The 14,470-nt window shown below is 36.3% G+C and overlaps 1 protein-coding gene across 11 annotated transcripts in view; it reads right to left on the minus strand.

Moving 5' to 3' along the window:
- Positions 1-14,470, minus strand: part of CPEB3 (cytoplasmic polyadenylation element binding protein 3) — a 193,119-nt gene that overhangs the window by 108,572 nt on the left and 70,077 nt on the right. For 9 of the 11 annotated variants that reach the window (XM_019445086.2, XM_019445085.2, XM_019445077.2 and 6 more), the window contains 2 exons: positions 13,318-13,477; positions 3,715-3,771 (listed from right to left, as the gene is read on the minus strand). In XM_019445086.2, the coding sequence (XP_019300631.1) occupies positions 3,715-3,771; positions 13,318-13,477 (217 nt within the window). The remainder of the gene's footprint in view (positions 1-3,714; positions 3,772-13,317; positions 13,478-14,470) is intronic. The other 2 variants (XM_019445079.2, XM_019445080.2) reach the window with 1 other exon arrangement.

Genomic DNA, 14,470 nt, shown 5'->3' on the forward strand with positions numbered 1-14,470 from the left:
ATCTTCTAGATGACACGAGCAGTGGCAATTCTCAGAGGAAAGGATAACTGGAAGGCATGCACTAAAAACACCACAACACGGGAAACTGGCCCATTCAAAGCTGGGAAGTGGTACTGAGAAGTGAGAATGCTCACCATGACTCCTGTTCATGCCCATCAAGTCAGGAGAGCCTAGAACATGATGTCTTTAGAAGAAATTTGCGTCTGGTAAAGTCAAGGAAATAAAATAAGGATGGAAGTTTTTTGACTTACAATGAATGGCAGCATTATGTACAGAATTAGGAAGCACAGATTTTGTAAAGCAAAAAAGGGTAAGAAAGAAGGAACCACAATTGACTGACATTTCTTTTTTTTTTTTTTAATTTAAGCATTGATCCAATTCTCTTTAATTTTCTTAGCCAGTCCCTTTTTGTCTGAAAATACAGTTCAACCCAGTCCCTTTCAAAAAGCACCAATAAAGTTTCAGTGATTTCAATTATTCCTATATGAAAGCTGAGGGGAAGGGAGACAGACAAGTCCCAGGACAATATCTGTTGGGCTGACAAATGGTAGGCATAAAAGGAAAGACAATATGCAGTTGTGCTTGTGTATGTGTCATATATGTATGTCACTAGATGAGCTAGGCTCAACCACACAAAAGGGAAGAAAAGCCTTATCACAGCAAATCTGTCAAAATCTGTAGGTCCCACCAAGGATGATATTTTATTTGTTCCAAATAGCTTGAGTCCACTTTGAAAGAGGACTGACAGTAATGCAGATGTCGAGTTCTGGTTGCTTTTATGGTTTACTTTGAGGATCCTACAGGGCAGCACCCAGAGTCGTTTGAAGACAGATGCACTCTGATATCTGCCATAATGCTGCAAATATGCGTAACTCATCAACATTTGATATAGGTATTGGCAAAATGATCCTTTTGGTACTTTAAGAAAATATTACATGGGCGCCTGAGTCACTCAGTCAGTTAAGCATCCGACTTCGGCTCAGGTCATAATCTCACAATTTGTGAGTTCAAGCCCTGTATCGAGCTCTGTGCTGACAGTGCAGAGCCTGGAGCCTGCTTTGAGTTCTGTGTCTCCCTCTCTCTCTGCCCCTCCCCTGCTCACACTCTGTCTCTATCTCAAAAAAATAAACATTAAAAACAAAAAATTTAGGGGCACCCGGGTGTCTCCGTTGGTTAAGCAACCAACTTCAGCTCAGGTCACGAGCTCACGGTTCATGAGTTCGAGCCCCACGTCTGGCTCTGCGCTGACAGCCCAGAGCCTGGGGCCTGCTTCAGATTCTGTGTCTCCCTCTCTCTCTGCCCCTCCTCCCCTGCTCACACTTTCTCTCAAAAAATAAACATTAAAAAAATTAAAAAATAAATAAAATAAATACAAAAAAAAATTACAGACTCACTGAATCTTCATTCTGAAAACAATCATTAAAGAGAACCTAATTCAGGACTCAACTGGTTAAGCAGCCGACTCCGGCTCAGGTCATGATCTTGCGCGGTTCATGAGTTCGAGCCCTGCCTCGGGCTCTGTGCTGACAGCTCAGAGCCTGGAGCCTGCCACAGATTCTGTGTCTCCCGTCTCTCTCTCTGCCCCTCCCCTGCTCACGCTCAGTCTCTCTCTTTGTCAAAAATAAATTTAAAAACATTAAAAAAAAAAGAGAGAGAGAACCTAATTCAGTCCCCTTCTCCTACAGATGAGGAAATTTAGAGGCTAAAAGGTGGATTTAAGCATCATGCACATACTGGAAAGAACATAAACAAAATTTATTTGAAAGCAGTGAATTAAAGAAAATCAAATCAAAGAGAATTAAAATCTTTCAAAAGAAGTGTCTTTTAGCTTCATTTTGTACACAGAACAATCATAAATTACATCCTCTTCCTCTTGCAGAAGACGACTCACACCATAGCAAATTAGGTCTTTTCTAAAATACACACTCATTCCTTCAGGCAGACACACTACCATGCTGTTCTTTCCGTTTACATTCAACTCTAGATCCCATCACCTAACTGAAGTGTTTTCACAAAGTTTCACAAAATTGCTGAGGCTCAGCAAGTTAAGCATGTTTATTAATCCTCACCCCAATGAACCTACTTCTAGGGAAAAAAACAGAGGTCCCATAATCTAAAGGTAAATTGACCTTTCTTTTAAAAAGTAGAAAAGAGGGGCGCCTGGGTGGCGCAGTCGGTTAAGCGTCCGACTTCAGCCAGGTCACGATCTTGCGGTCCGTGAGTTCGAGCCCCGAGTCAGGCTCTGGGCTGATGGCTCGGAGCCTGGAGCCTGTTTCCGATTCTGTGTCTCCCTCTCTCTCTGCCCCTCCCCCATTCATGCTCTGTCTCGCTCTGTCCCAAAAATAAATAAAAAACGTTGAAAAAAAAATTTTTTTAAAGTAGAAAATAAAGGTGGGTAGTTCTAGAATTTTTACTATTCCCAAGACCCTCCAGAAGAGTGGATACTAGCTATTTAAAACAAAATATGCATGCAGTGGATTGGGACCTGATCATCAAGCAATGCCAGTGGTTCTTAGCAGTGGCCCCTGGAAGGAGGCTACATGTCAGAACTAAAAGAAATGTGGAATGCATATTTTAGAGGTAACCTAAAATCTGCCCTAAGCAACTCCAATCTTAGGAAGGAAAAGGGTAATATTGTATATAACCCTAGATTTACTCAGTATGTGTCCTATGTGTATCTACAGTCAGCTTGTATATCTGGGAGGATGACAAGGAATAATCTGATGTCACTCACTTAATAGGGGGGAAAAAACCTAAGTCTTGAGGGATTCAATGGCTTTTATGGTCCTTCTGACAACTGACAATTTCTATTTAGAGACTGTTTTGCAAAGCTACTTGGTCCACAGACACTAGAAAGGAGAACTATTATCAGCCAGACCTTTCATCCAGCATTAACTAATACAATGACTTTCTGGTTAGATTTTGATGCTCCAGAACTCAACCCAACAATTACACTGACAAACCATTTCTGACCTGCAAAGCAGCTGACCACCTATACCATGCAAATTCCACTAATGGGAGACTCCTGATGTCCAGTTTTGAAGAACCTGTTGGCTATCTACCAAAATGAGAAAATTCTCAGTTATGTATAAATAAGTTGATCTATTGTTTCACATTCTCTACCCTACTCCCTCTTTCCCTTTGCCTGCCTTCTTTCTTCCTCTCCTCCCTCCTTCCCCCACCCCAATGGTATGCACCAGGGACCAGCTAACTTCTCTGTAAAGAGCCAGACAGTAAATAGTTCAGGCATTTTAGGCTCTGCCATTATGGCACAAAAGCAGCTATAGATAATCCATAAATGAATAAGTGTAGCTGTGTTTCAATAAAACTATTTATAAAACCAGGCAGTGGGCCACAATTGGCTCATAAGGCTGTAGTTCATCAACCCCTGGTATAGATTAGCAGTTCTCAACCTGTAGCCTAAATCAGAATCACCTATAGAATTTGTGAATACACAGATTTCTTGGCCCCATCCTTAAAGTTTCTGATGCAGCAAGTCTGTAGTAGGGCCTGAGATTTTGCATTTTTCTTAAGTTCCTAAATGATGTTGATGCTGCTGGTCTAGGCATCACACTTTGAGAACCACAGGTATAGAATAACAGTCTATCCTGGACTAAGTGGAAGGCTGAAATGTAATGAACAATTAGGAAAGTGGAAATTACATGCTGTAAACTTGTCTGCTAATTTTACAGAACATTTCATATGAAGACTTACTGTTAAGTGCCATAATATTATCTGTTCCTGGATGATGGAAATTTATTCCCATGCGTCCTGAAAAATAAAATAATTTTATTTTAAGCACAAAGAAAAGAATGCTTAATATAATCATTTCAAATACATAGTAAAAGACGGACATTACAAAAAGCTATAACAGATTAATCTAGAACAATGCTATCAAAGGCCATAGCAGTTACAATGGTTTTTAAATCAAATCATAAAACATACAAATGAAAAAAAATCTTAAAGCCAAAATCTCAATAACAAATAAATAAAAACAAAAAAGAAGCTTCCATTATAACAGTGTGAAATTTTAAAGCATTTCTTGCATTCCAATTTAAACATGCCAACTGGATTAAGCATTTTATTTAAACAACCATTCATACTGCCCTTCAAATTCAAGCAGCAAAATAATAAATTCAAAGAAGTATATAAACTTGAAGCTTAGTGGGAATAAAAAGATAAAGGTTTCACAGTGGCTCAAAAATGCAACATAATTATCAGAATGGCAACCCGAAGAAATATGGTAAAATTTATATAACAGGGATAGTGGGGAACAATGACTGGCCTAAAAATCTAGGGTTCTTATGCTTCCCCTACTACTAACTAGTTATATGACCGCGGGTAGAACGCTCATCTCCAGACCTTCATCCTTACAGTAACAGGGTTGCAAACTTCTGCCCACCCTGGCTACCTGCCTGTTTTTCTATACCTCTGAGCTAAGAATCATTTTTACATTTTAAAGGGATTAAAAAAAATTAAAAAACAAAGAATATGCCACAGAGACCATCTGAACCACAGACCTAAAATACTTACTCTCTGTCCCTTTACAAAGTCTGCCAACCCCTGGTCTAGAAGATGATAAGTCTGAATCAGATGTTTTAACTCAATAGCCTCCAGGGTTAAAAGTGGAAGATGTAAAACAGCTGGTTTGTTTTTCATGAATTATTTGGGAAAAGGAGGTGGATGTATTAAAAGAATAAAGAAACAGAGAGTCTGATATAGAAAAAAAATGTATAAAGTTTGTTTATTTGACCAAATACAAAATCGTTACTAAACGATTTAACAAAATCGTTACTAAAACCATGCTTTTGTGTAAAGCTAACATACATGAACTTGGTTCTGCAAGGTCTTCATGTCCAATTATGTGAAGGGTTGTCATGAAGTTCTCAGAAAAATGTCCATTTTATGTCATTACTACTATCCAAAAAAAACGTCAACAGTAGGGGGGGTGGTCAGAGAAAGCTGGAGATATGGAGATATGAAGATATGGTGATTGATTTTTCAACCAATAATTGATTTTTCAACCAATACAGTGTTATTATATATAATTGCAAAAGGTCAGTCATCATTTGGTGTTGATCTCTGTTATGGGGTACTGGAAGCAAACATCAGTAGCTCTTCTGGCCCAAAAGAGAAGAATCACAGCGGACAAAACAGAGCATTTGCTTCAAATAAAAAGAAAGAATCATTAATTCTCAGTCAAATTAATGTTTTGCCTAGACAAGGCCACCCTGATCTCTTAAAAGCCCTCAGGTCACAGTAATTTGTGAAAGGTCATTTCATATTAAAAGGCAGGGAAAAAACAAAACTCTTGTAAGCGTAACGTTGCTACTACTGATGGGTGTGTGTGTATGTGTATATGAGAGACAGTAATTAAAAATAGAAAAATCATCAACAATTGATGGATTCTGATGGGACTATTCTAATTTTACTATGAAGCATTATAGGACTTTCAATAAAAATTACTTTTAGTTTTTATTATTTTAAACTTTATTAGGAGGAAGACATTACATCTATGTCTAATTTTATGGAGACTCTTGTTAGCATTTATATTATAGTAAAATTAGTTTTCAGAATATATTTTAATGTTTTCCAGAGAAAAATCTTCCTATTAGTACACAACCATTTTTTAAATAATAGAATTGCCTACTTTATCTTTTTATTGATTTCATAGATCTTTTCACGTTTACTAGAAGCTAAGTATTAGTAGTTTCAAAAACTACCCATTGTTCAAAGACACATTTAATAGTATCTATGTATGTAACTACTCTATGTGTCTTATTTTTTCCCAGTTCCTAAGCCATTTTAGAGTCTAAAAATTATAATCTACCCCAGAGGCTACAAGTGCTATCTCCTACCACCACCTTGATCAGAACCTATAATACAAAAATTCGTCATGAGAAGAAGACTGACTCAACAGGGAGAGTTTACATTCTGGTTTTAGTTAGCTGCATCAATATTCTCTCCATTATTTTTAGACAATCAAACCTGATTTGGATTCGTTACCCCCAAATACTAATATCCATAAGAACTACATGTGATTTACTCATTGTATTGAGATGATACTCAAATTTAACTGTAAATAGTCACTGGAAAGTAAGCCTGAAAACCCAGCAAGAGTTCAAAATCACTGCCTAACAAAACATAAGGAAATGGCACATAGAGAGAATCTATTCAATCTCTGACCAAGGAATATTCAGACATGGGTGTGGTTCCTAAAAAGCTAGAGGTGTTCCCTAGAATAATGAAGCGTTATCAAGAAAACCAAGCAAGCCCAAATTTACTTGATTCTCATTCAACTTCTTTTATTTCCTATGCTATGGTAAAAAAAAAAAAAAAAAAAAAAAAAAGCATGTGGTTTACAATCACTACATCAAATAATAGTTTTCATATGTTTCTGGAACTACTGGTGTTCCCACACTTAGAGGGGTGCTTCTTTCTGTAGTTCTCCAGAAGTTGGGTCCTTTTTGGACCCTTTCCATGAGATCTTAGGACTCTTCAGCTTGAAAAGATGAAACCGAAAGGAAGCTCAGTAGTTTTCCAATTATTATCCTCTAGCCCACATTGATTACTTCCAATTCAATCTTTCTAAAGATGTAGCAGAAAGAAAGAAAGAAAGAAAGAAAGAAAGAAAGAAAGAAAGAAAGAAAGAAAGAAAGAAAAAGAAAAAGAAAAAAGGCGTAGGTGATGTTTTATACATGAAGGCATCAGTAATTGCTGAAAAGCAGAAAACTTTTTGCCTTTCCTGGTATTCTCCCTAATTCTGTTGGCCTCCTTGACTTCAGTGGATCTTTGGATCAACATCATCCACAAAAGATTTTATAAGAAACTCTGTCATGTCAGACCCATCAGAACCAATTATTTAAATACAATCTAATTGTTTCCCAACTAAATGCAAATTCTTTGTAGCAAAACAACTTATGGCTTCTTTAAGCTACTTTTTTTACCTCTTCAAAAATTAATGTTTAGATTATAAAATCCAATATATTTTCATCAGTGAAAAATTAGATAATACAGAAAAATGCAAAAACTAAAATCACCAATTAAAGACAAGCTCTGCCAACATTTTGACTTATAGTCTTCCAGTTTAAGAGGTATATATGTGCAAAAGTTCTTTTCTAAAATTAGAATTATTTTTTATTTTTTTCTTAATATATTTTGCATCCTAAATTTTACAGTTATTATGAGATTTTGAAGAAGAGAGAAAATATATAGCAGCAAAAGAAAAACTGATTCCAAATTCAGATGAGGCCATTTATTTTTTTTCTTCCTTTTATCCAACAAATACTGCTGTTTAATCAGCTGTGAAAATAGAATCAAGTGTGTGACATCTGGTGATTTTTGTTAATGCAGTCTGGTGCTGCCAGCGTGACATTTTGTCACCTGTCCATGGTCTGCTATTTTTAAATTGTTCTTGTCAGCCAGCTATCTTTTAAGTATAGTGTAAAATATAAGGTTTCGAAAACTGAAAGGCATACTTGGCTTTACGGAGTTAAATGACGCTGTGGAAATCTGAGACTGTCCCACTTTCCCCACCGCACAGGGTCTGATAAATGGGGGTAAGAGGGGATAGAGGGAGAGGCTGGAGAATAGGGTTACACAGGTTTATCTAGACTGTAAAAACCACAGTCTCATAAGCTCAAGTCACATTCATATTTAAGAAGCTAGTCATAAAAAATGACCTCTACTGTTATTCAAAGTTTCAGAGTCCAACCAACCCATACTTTTATATGTCCCAAATAAAAATTGAAATTTTTATGAATTTCATAATTAATTATGAAAGCCACCTCTTTACTTCTGCAATATGTTATGAGATAAGGAACAACTACTGTATCTTTCTTTAACCATCCCCGTTTGCTCTAAAAAGTCAAGTCCTTCAGAGACTTTTACATAATAGAATGTAAGTGCTGTGTTCTAGAAAAGGTTATAAGAAAAATGCATATTCCGCTGGGTTGTATTTTCCACCAATTTTCTCTATAAAATTGAAGATACATTCCTTCAGGAAAAGAATCCACAAGATGCAATAATGTTATGCAAGAATACAATAAAATAGTGTTTTAAAGCCCTTTTAAGGAAAAATGATAAAAAGTTTGGCACTAAAATATTCTAACTATGTTCCAAAGAACTGAGAAACAAAAGCCGTGAGCTTAGACCTGAGGTCAAATCCTAGTTTCTTTTCATACCAGTAGTGGATAATTTTTGGCATGTTATTCGTTCCTTTGTGTCTATGTTTCCTCATTTCAGGCTCTACTCTATAAAACAGTTAACATCAGAATTTCTAGAATTTTCTTTTAAAACTCTCAGGTGATTACACTGCTATATAAGAAGGACCACTGGGTAAATTAATGGGAGGTACTAAAAAAAAAAAAAAAAAAAAAATCACTCAGCTTGTATTTACTGTCCTCCTCTTGAATAGAACCAGAACAATCACTTCTTGCTAACTCAGAATCTATGTCCCAAACAATTTCTGGACGCTGCTAACTTTTATACAAGACAAACTGATATGGGCCAGAGGTAGCACAAAAATAGAACTGGAGCACCAATGCAAGTAAGTAAAGAGACAGCATATTTCTGGAACAAACTAAATGTAATGAAGGTGCACTTTTTCTGAAACAAGGGAACCTCAACATTCCACAAAAGGGGCCAACTTTGTGAAGGGCTGTACAACACTAAATTTAAATTGTGATGAATAAAGAAAAATGCTTCCATAGTACCAAAAAGGGTGGCATTTCTTTCTTCCAAGCTTCTGTCAATTTAAATGTTTTAAAGCACTGTTATCAGGAGATAGCTATTTTTCCCCCAGATTCAGTATACATTTGAAAAGCAAACGCTTCAATATCAGTTTCTCAACTGACACCTGCTCTTTTCATTTTTCAAATTTCAGTTCCATGAATAGTGAGGAAAGAGAAAATTCAAATATATAGAAATGTTTCATCAGGCACTAGAAATGTTTCATCAGGCACTACCCCAACCCCTGGTTTCAGCTCAGGTCCAACTGAGTCACCCAGGCACCCCTCCTTAAGTGTCCAACTCCTGGTGTCAGCTCAGGTCACAATCTCACAGTTTCATGAGTTTGAGCCCTGCTTTGGGCTCTGAGCCAGCAGCATGGAGTCTACTTGGGATTCTCTTTCCCTCTCTCTCTGCATCTTCCCCACTTGTACTCTCTCTCTCAAGTAAATAAAAATAAACTTTTAAAAAATGAACAATAGGAAAAGTCATATATAATATGGGAAGAGACAATAGGTAAGTATTACAGTGTTACTCTGTTACAACCCAGGACTGTTTGAGATCTTTAAGAAGCCAAAAAAAAAATTGTCTAATTTTTATTTTAACAAGAGTGCTGTGATCTGATCAACACTACTAAACATATTTCTCAGGTGCTGTGAAGAAAGCTCAATTTGACTTTCCCTCTACATTACTTGACATTCTTATCATGGGGGAAGAAGTAGGGACCTTTTAAATTTTCCTACAAACATCTTCAAGGCTGACCTAGAAGTATAAATGTGACTGAAAAGCTGTTAAAGCTCTTTACTAAAACACAAGTCTTATTACTTCCTGAACTTCCCATGCTATCATTTCTCCCGCTAACCCTTTTTCCCCACCGAAATCAACAGAACAGTTGAATAAGGGGATTTCTTATTGCATACATTTCTAAGATGAAATATCACTGTGAATATAGTTCATCAGGTTCACTTTATTTTTTTTTTAATGTTTATTTATTTTTGAGAGAGAGAGAGAGAAAGTGCGCAAGTGGGGAAGGGCAGACAGAGAGGGAGACACAGAATCCAAAACAGGCTCCAGGCTCTGAGCTGTCAGCACAGAGCCCAACGCAGGGCTGGAACTCATGAACCATGAAATCATGACCTGAGCCAAAGTTGGATGCTTAACCGACTGTTGCCACCCAGGTGCTCCTCATCAGGTTCACTTTAAATACATCATGAAGTACTTTATTTTTCATGAATGTGATATCCTGTTTTATTATATTTTCTTCACATTATTTAGATACACAATTTTGGAAAGCCAACACAACTTAAGAGAATTATTTTTCTTTCTCCTTTAGGTGGTTTTTGATAATGACAAAATGTTTATCCTTCAATAATTACTATGGCAAATTATCTGTGTATGGCAAATACAAAATTTCGACAACTTGCATTTAAAAGCTTTTAACATAGAGCGGCAGTCTAGCTAGAAGGAAGTAAATATTGTAGGAATATAAGGTTTAATTCATTATCTAGGCTAGGCAGTAGGCACACCACTACCACTGCCAGCAAAAAAAAAATCATAGTTTCTAGTGTCAAGAACTTTATCTGACCTTCATAGCCACTCCATGAAGTAGGTACTTTATTTCAATGATGAGGAAACTAAGGCTTTGAAGAGACTAATTTATCTAAATCGATAGCCAACTAGAGGCAGAGCCAGGATTCAAATCCAGGTTTGAATGACTATAAAGTCAGAAAGGCCGAGTTGAAATTTAATCTCCTACAAAGAGAATATAAAATGCCTCGAAGAATGTTAATAAAAATAATAATCTTTACTATCTCTAGGTAGTAAGTCTCAGATTATTTTTTCACTTTCCTTTTTGTCTTTTTATGTACTATCTGAATTTCCTATAACGAGTAAGGAAGTATTTTTTTCCCCTGGAAGAAAACTGAGCTCCAGGAAATAAACCAAAACAAGCATACAAAAAAACCTAAATATGATTCTGTAACTTGAGTTTTGAGACCCTCAAAAAAGTGTTCCCACGTTCAAGTGGGAGAAGAATATATTAAAGGTAGGAGGAAAAACAGGATGGAATAGAGGGAAGCGTTTCTGGACAGACTCATAGAGAAGCCATATGGTAAGTCCCCTAGCCTACTACCTTTCTCTTAAAGTTCCATTCACCTACATGTTTACAACTTTTGACCCAGAGATCTTCTCTATGAATTTACCTTAAAGAAAAACTAGGTGCAAGAACTCATTCATGGCAGCATTACCTATTACGGAGAAAAAGCTGGAAACAACCTAAGTGTTCAAAGTGAAGGCCTGTTAATAAATTATAAAGACCAGGTAAAAATATGGATACAGAAAATATCCAAAAATATGGATGCAGAAAAATAAGGATACGCTATCACAATGTTTACTTTTTTCAGTTACATTTTTATTATAATTTTCTCCATTTTTAAAGTCAAAAATTATTTAAAATACTTCCTTTAAAATGCCAGCATCATAATTATGTTATTAGAAGTAATAAGAATCCAATACACGGTGCCATAAGTTAGGTCTAAAAGTCTCCCGGCTGGAAAAGGGAAGCAGGAAGCCTCAACACGCTAACCAGAGGACAATGACATGGTGAAGTAATTGACCATGGGAAGCAGTCCATTCACAGGAAATCAAGGTGGGTGGTATAATGAACAGAAAAGTTGCAAGCATATTGAAGCTATAAAAAAGTACATATTATGAGCCTTCCAACTTATTAGGACATATTATAAGTACAATACAGAAGACTTTCACAGATGAAACCTCATATTTCCAAGTGTGGCAGAGAAATATATGTAGAGGGAACTGGATATGCATTAAAAAAGGAGGCCTGGGTGGCTCAGTCGGTTGGGCGTCCGACTTCAGCTCAGGTCATGATCTCACAGCTTGTTGAGTTCGAGCCCCACATCGGGTTCTGTGCTGACAGCTCAGAGCCTGGAGCCTGCTTTGGATTCTGTGTCTCCCTCTCTCTCTGCTTCTCCCCCATTCATGCTCTGTCTCTCTCCAAAATAAACAAACGTCAAAAAAAAAATTTTTTTTAAAGGGGCCACCAAAACTGGAATAAATATACATTATCCTGTAGCGAAGGACCTTCCTTACACTTTGCCAGTGCTGCTCTCAACAGCGCAGGATAGCTCCTATGTAAACAACATTCACAAAATTCTGGAAAATTATTTTACAGACTATATTGTAAGATCCTTTCATAATCTTTTATTGCTGGAAGAATTCAGACCAAGATAAAACAGGTATGCATAAAGAACAAGGGCTGAATATTTTAGAATAATTAGGAGAAGCTTATAGCTGTTCATGGTAGAGAAGGAAGACAAATGTAGCCTTAGAAGACACTAAAAACACAAAATAGTCTGTGAATATCATTAGGGTTTTTTTTTAACACCATTCTCACTTCTAAGTGAAACAGGCTTTAAATTACCATATACCTAATCTTTCAACTGAGGAAAGACGTGGTAACAGTGACTAAATATAACAATGAATAAATGAGAGGGGTTTTTTTTTTCTACTTCTGAAGTAGAATACAGCTTTTAAAATACAGCTTTTCTCAAAATGCTTTATTTTCTTCATAGCCTGTTAACTACCTTCTTTTCACTGGAAATTGAGGAAAGCAGCAGAAAATCATGAGTATGACAAGAAAATGATGAAATGGATTTCTGAGGTGGCTTGAGGAAATGATGATCAGGTGGCCATAGTCAGTCACACCCTATATAAAAAAGCCTGGAGAGAACCAGAGGAGATCAAATTCTTCACAGCTCCGGAGAACATAAGGGTTCTTAAAAGATGGGCATCCTTGTAGCCAACTCTTCCCAGTTTTCAGATATTTTGGCTCTAAATCCAAGTGTAGTGGATATTTCCACAGGAAATTTCCATTACAGTATTTTAAAATATCACAGGGCCCCTAAAAAGCCCTACAGCACATAAAAAGAACTATCTGTAATTATGAATGTGACATCAACTGCTAACCTGAATTTACAGGGGCTCTAAAAATAGGAAGTCCTAATATGGCTGACCTTGGGACTTTCTGCCTTATATTTAACCCAAAACATTTACACACTTTAAGACATTTTCCTTCTGTTTTAGTCTTAAGACTGTTCAAAGAATCACTGGCTGGCTCTTAAGTCTGTGTCATGATCCTTGCTACACTAGGAAAGTGATTATATTTTAACAAAATGGAACTCTTTCCTATGAAGTTTTCTGAAGTAGTCTTTGGAGACTGATTTACTAAGTCTCATATTTCCTCGCAGTATACTTTGACTTAAATGAATTATCCAGGTTCAGCTAAAGGATTCCAAATGCACAAAGTCCAGAAAACTTGCCTTCTGGTCTCATGCTACCCAACACATGCTTCTGCCAGACATTATGATTAAAGCAGTCAACCTTGATTATTGTAGGTAGCTGAACCCAGCTTAAAAAAACAAACAAAACAAAAAACAAAAAAACTTTAAACACATTCCACAGTGCTTTACAGAAGCAAACAAAAACAAACGGGAAAAAAAAAATCACAATTATTAAAAAGCTGATTTTTGTTTAAAACACCAAGCAAGGAATGGACATATGAATATTCCTAACCTGCAAAATGATTCCTCCACATTATATCAGCGAAACTCATTGGTGGGCCACTGGGAGGGTAGTGTTTACCTTTCAGAGGCTCATGATCAGTCCTTATCATATCCATTAAGGAGTTCTCCAACGAGTGCAAGTTAAAAGTGTCATAGGGCCTACTCCGGTCCTAAAAATAAAAACACAGAACAAGACAATAAATAAAATTACTACATAAAATTAATACTACATCATTTGCTTCTTGCCATGGATTAATAACATGAATAAAAGTTCCAGATCTAATAACACACATTCTTTTCATTAAGAATGATGATTTGGCATTCCTCAGCACTGTGTAAGTTTAACACAAGTTTCTGTAATTGCATTCTTTCTTCCCCATATTCTTTAATGTATATGTCCTGCTACTTCAGACTTTCTCTCAAATGAACTAAAAGAGTAAATTCCAAAGAGCCCAGTGAATTGGCTTTGCCCTCGGCCCTTCACTTCAGCCTCCACTGTCAAATAGACATTCTATTCAAATGAATACAGAATTTTTTTTATCTAGAGTAAGTCCATAATGAAAAACTTTTAGTCTACAAACAGAATCGCTTTTCTGAAAATTCAAAAGGTGGCTGTAGTTTTGATGTAATTTTATTGGGTATCTTTAATAATTACTACTGATAAGTTCTATACATTGGATACACTCTCTAAAATTTAAAATGTGTCCAAAGTACTACTAAAATTACCTTTTAAAATGCACTCACTTGAAAAAACTTTAACTCTAGGTAGTGTTTTCATGATACTAGAGTCAAAAACATTTTGAAAACAGAGAGCTAACACTAACTGAAGAAAAAATCATTGTTCCACCCACATTTCAATCAAGCCCATGGGAGACCATCATGTACAAATCATTTTTTAGTAGTCTGAGCTAAAAGGAAGTGCAACTCATAGCCTAACTTAACATTATAGATTTAACTGGCTTTTAAGAAAAGCAAAACAAACACATACTTCAACAACCACACCAAATCAAACTATTGCAATGACAGATTATTTTCAGGGTCCTGAACAGCTGATCCAGCATGCACATGATCATTTATCGTCTCCAATGAACAGAATAAATGACTGTCAGGTAAAAACCTCAACTTCAATGACCATTTTCTAGCTTAAGTGCTAACTCTTGAGA

The sequence above is a fragment of the Panthera pardus genome, unplaced genomic scaffold (assembly GCF_024362965.1).
Source record: "Panthera pardus isolate Hobbes unplaced genomic scaffold, ASM2436296v1 HiC_scaffold_22, whole genome shotgun sequence".
NCBI classification, from domain to species: domain Eukaryota; kingdom Metazoa; phylum Chordata; class Mammalia; order Carnivora; family Felidae; genus Panthera; species Panthera pardus.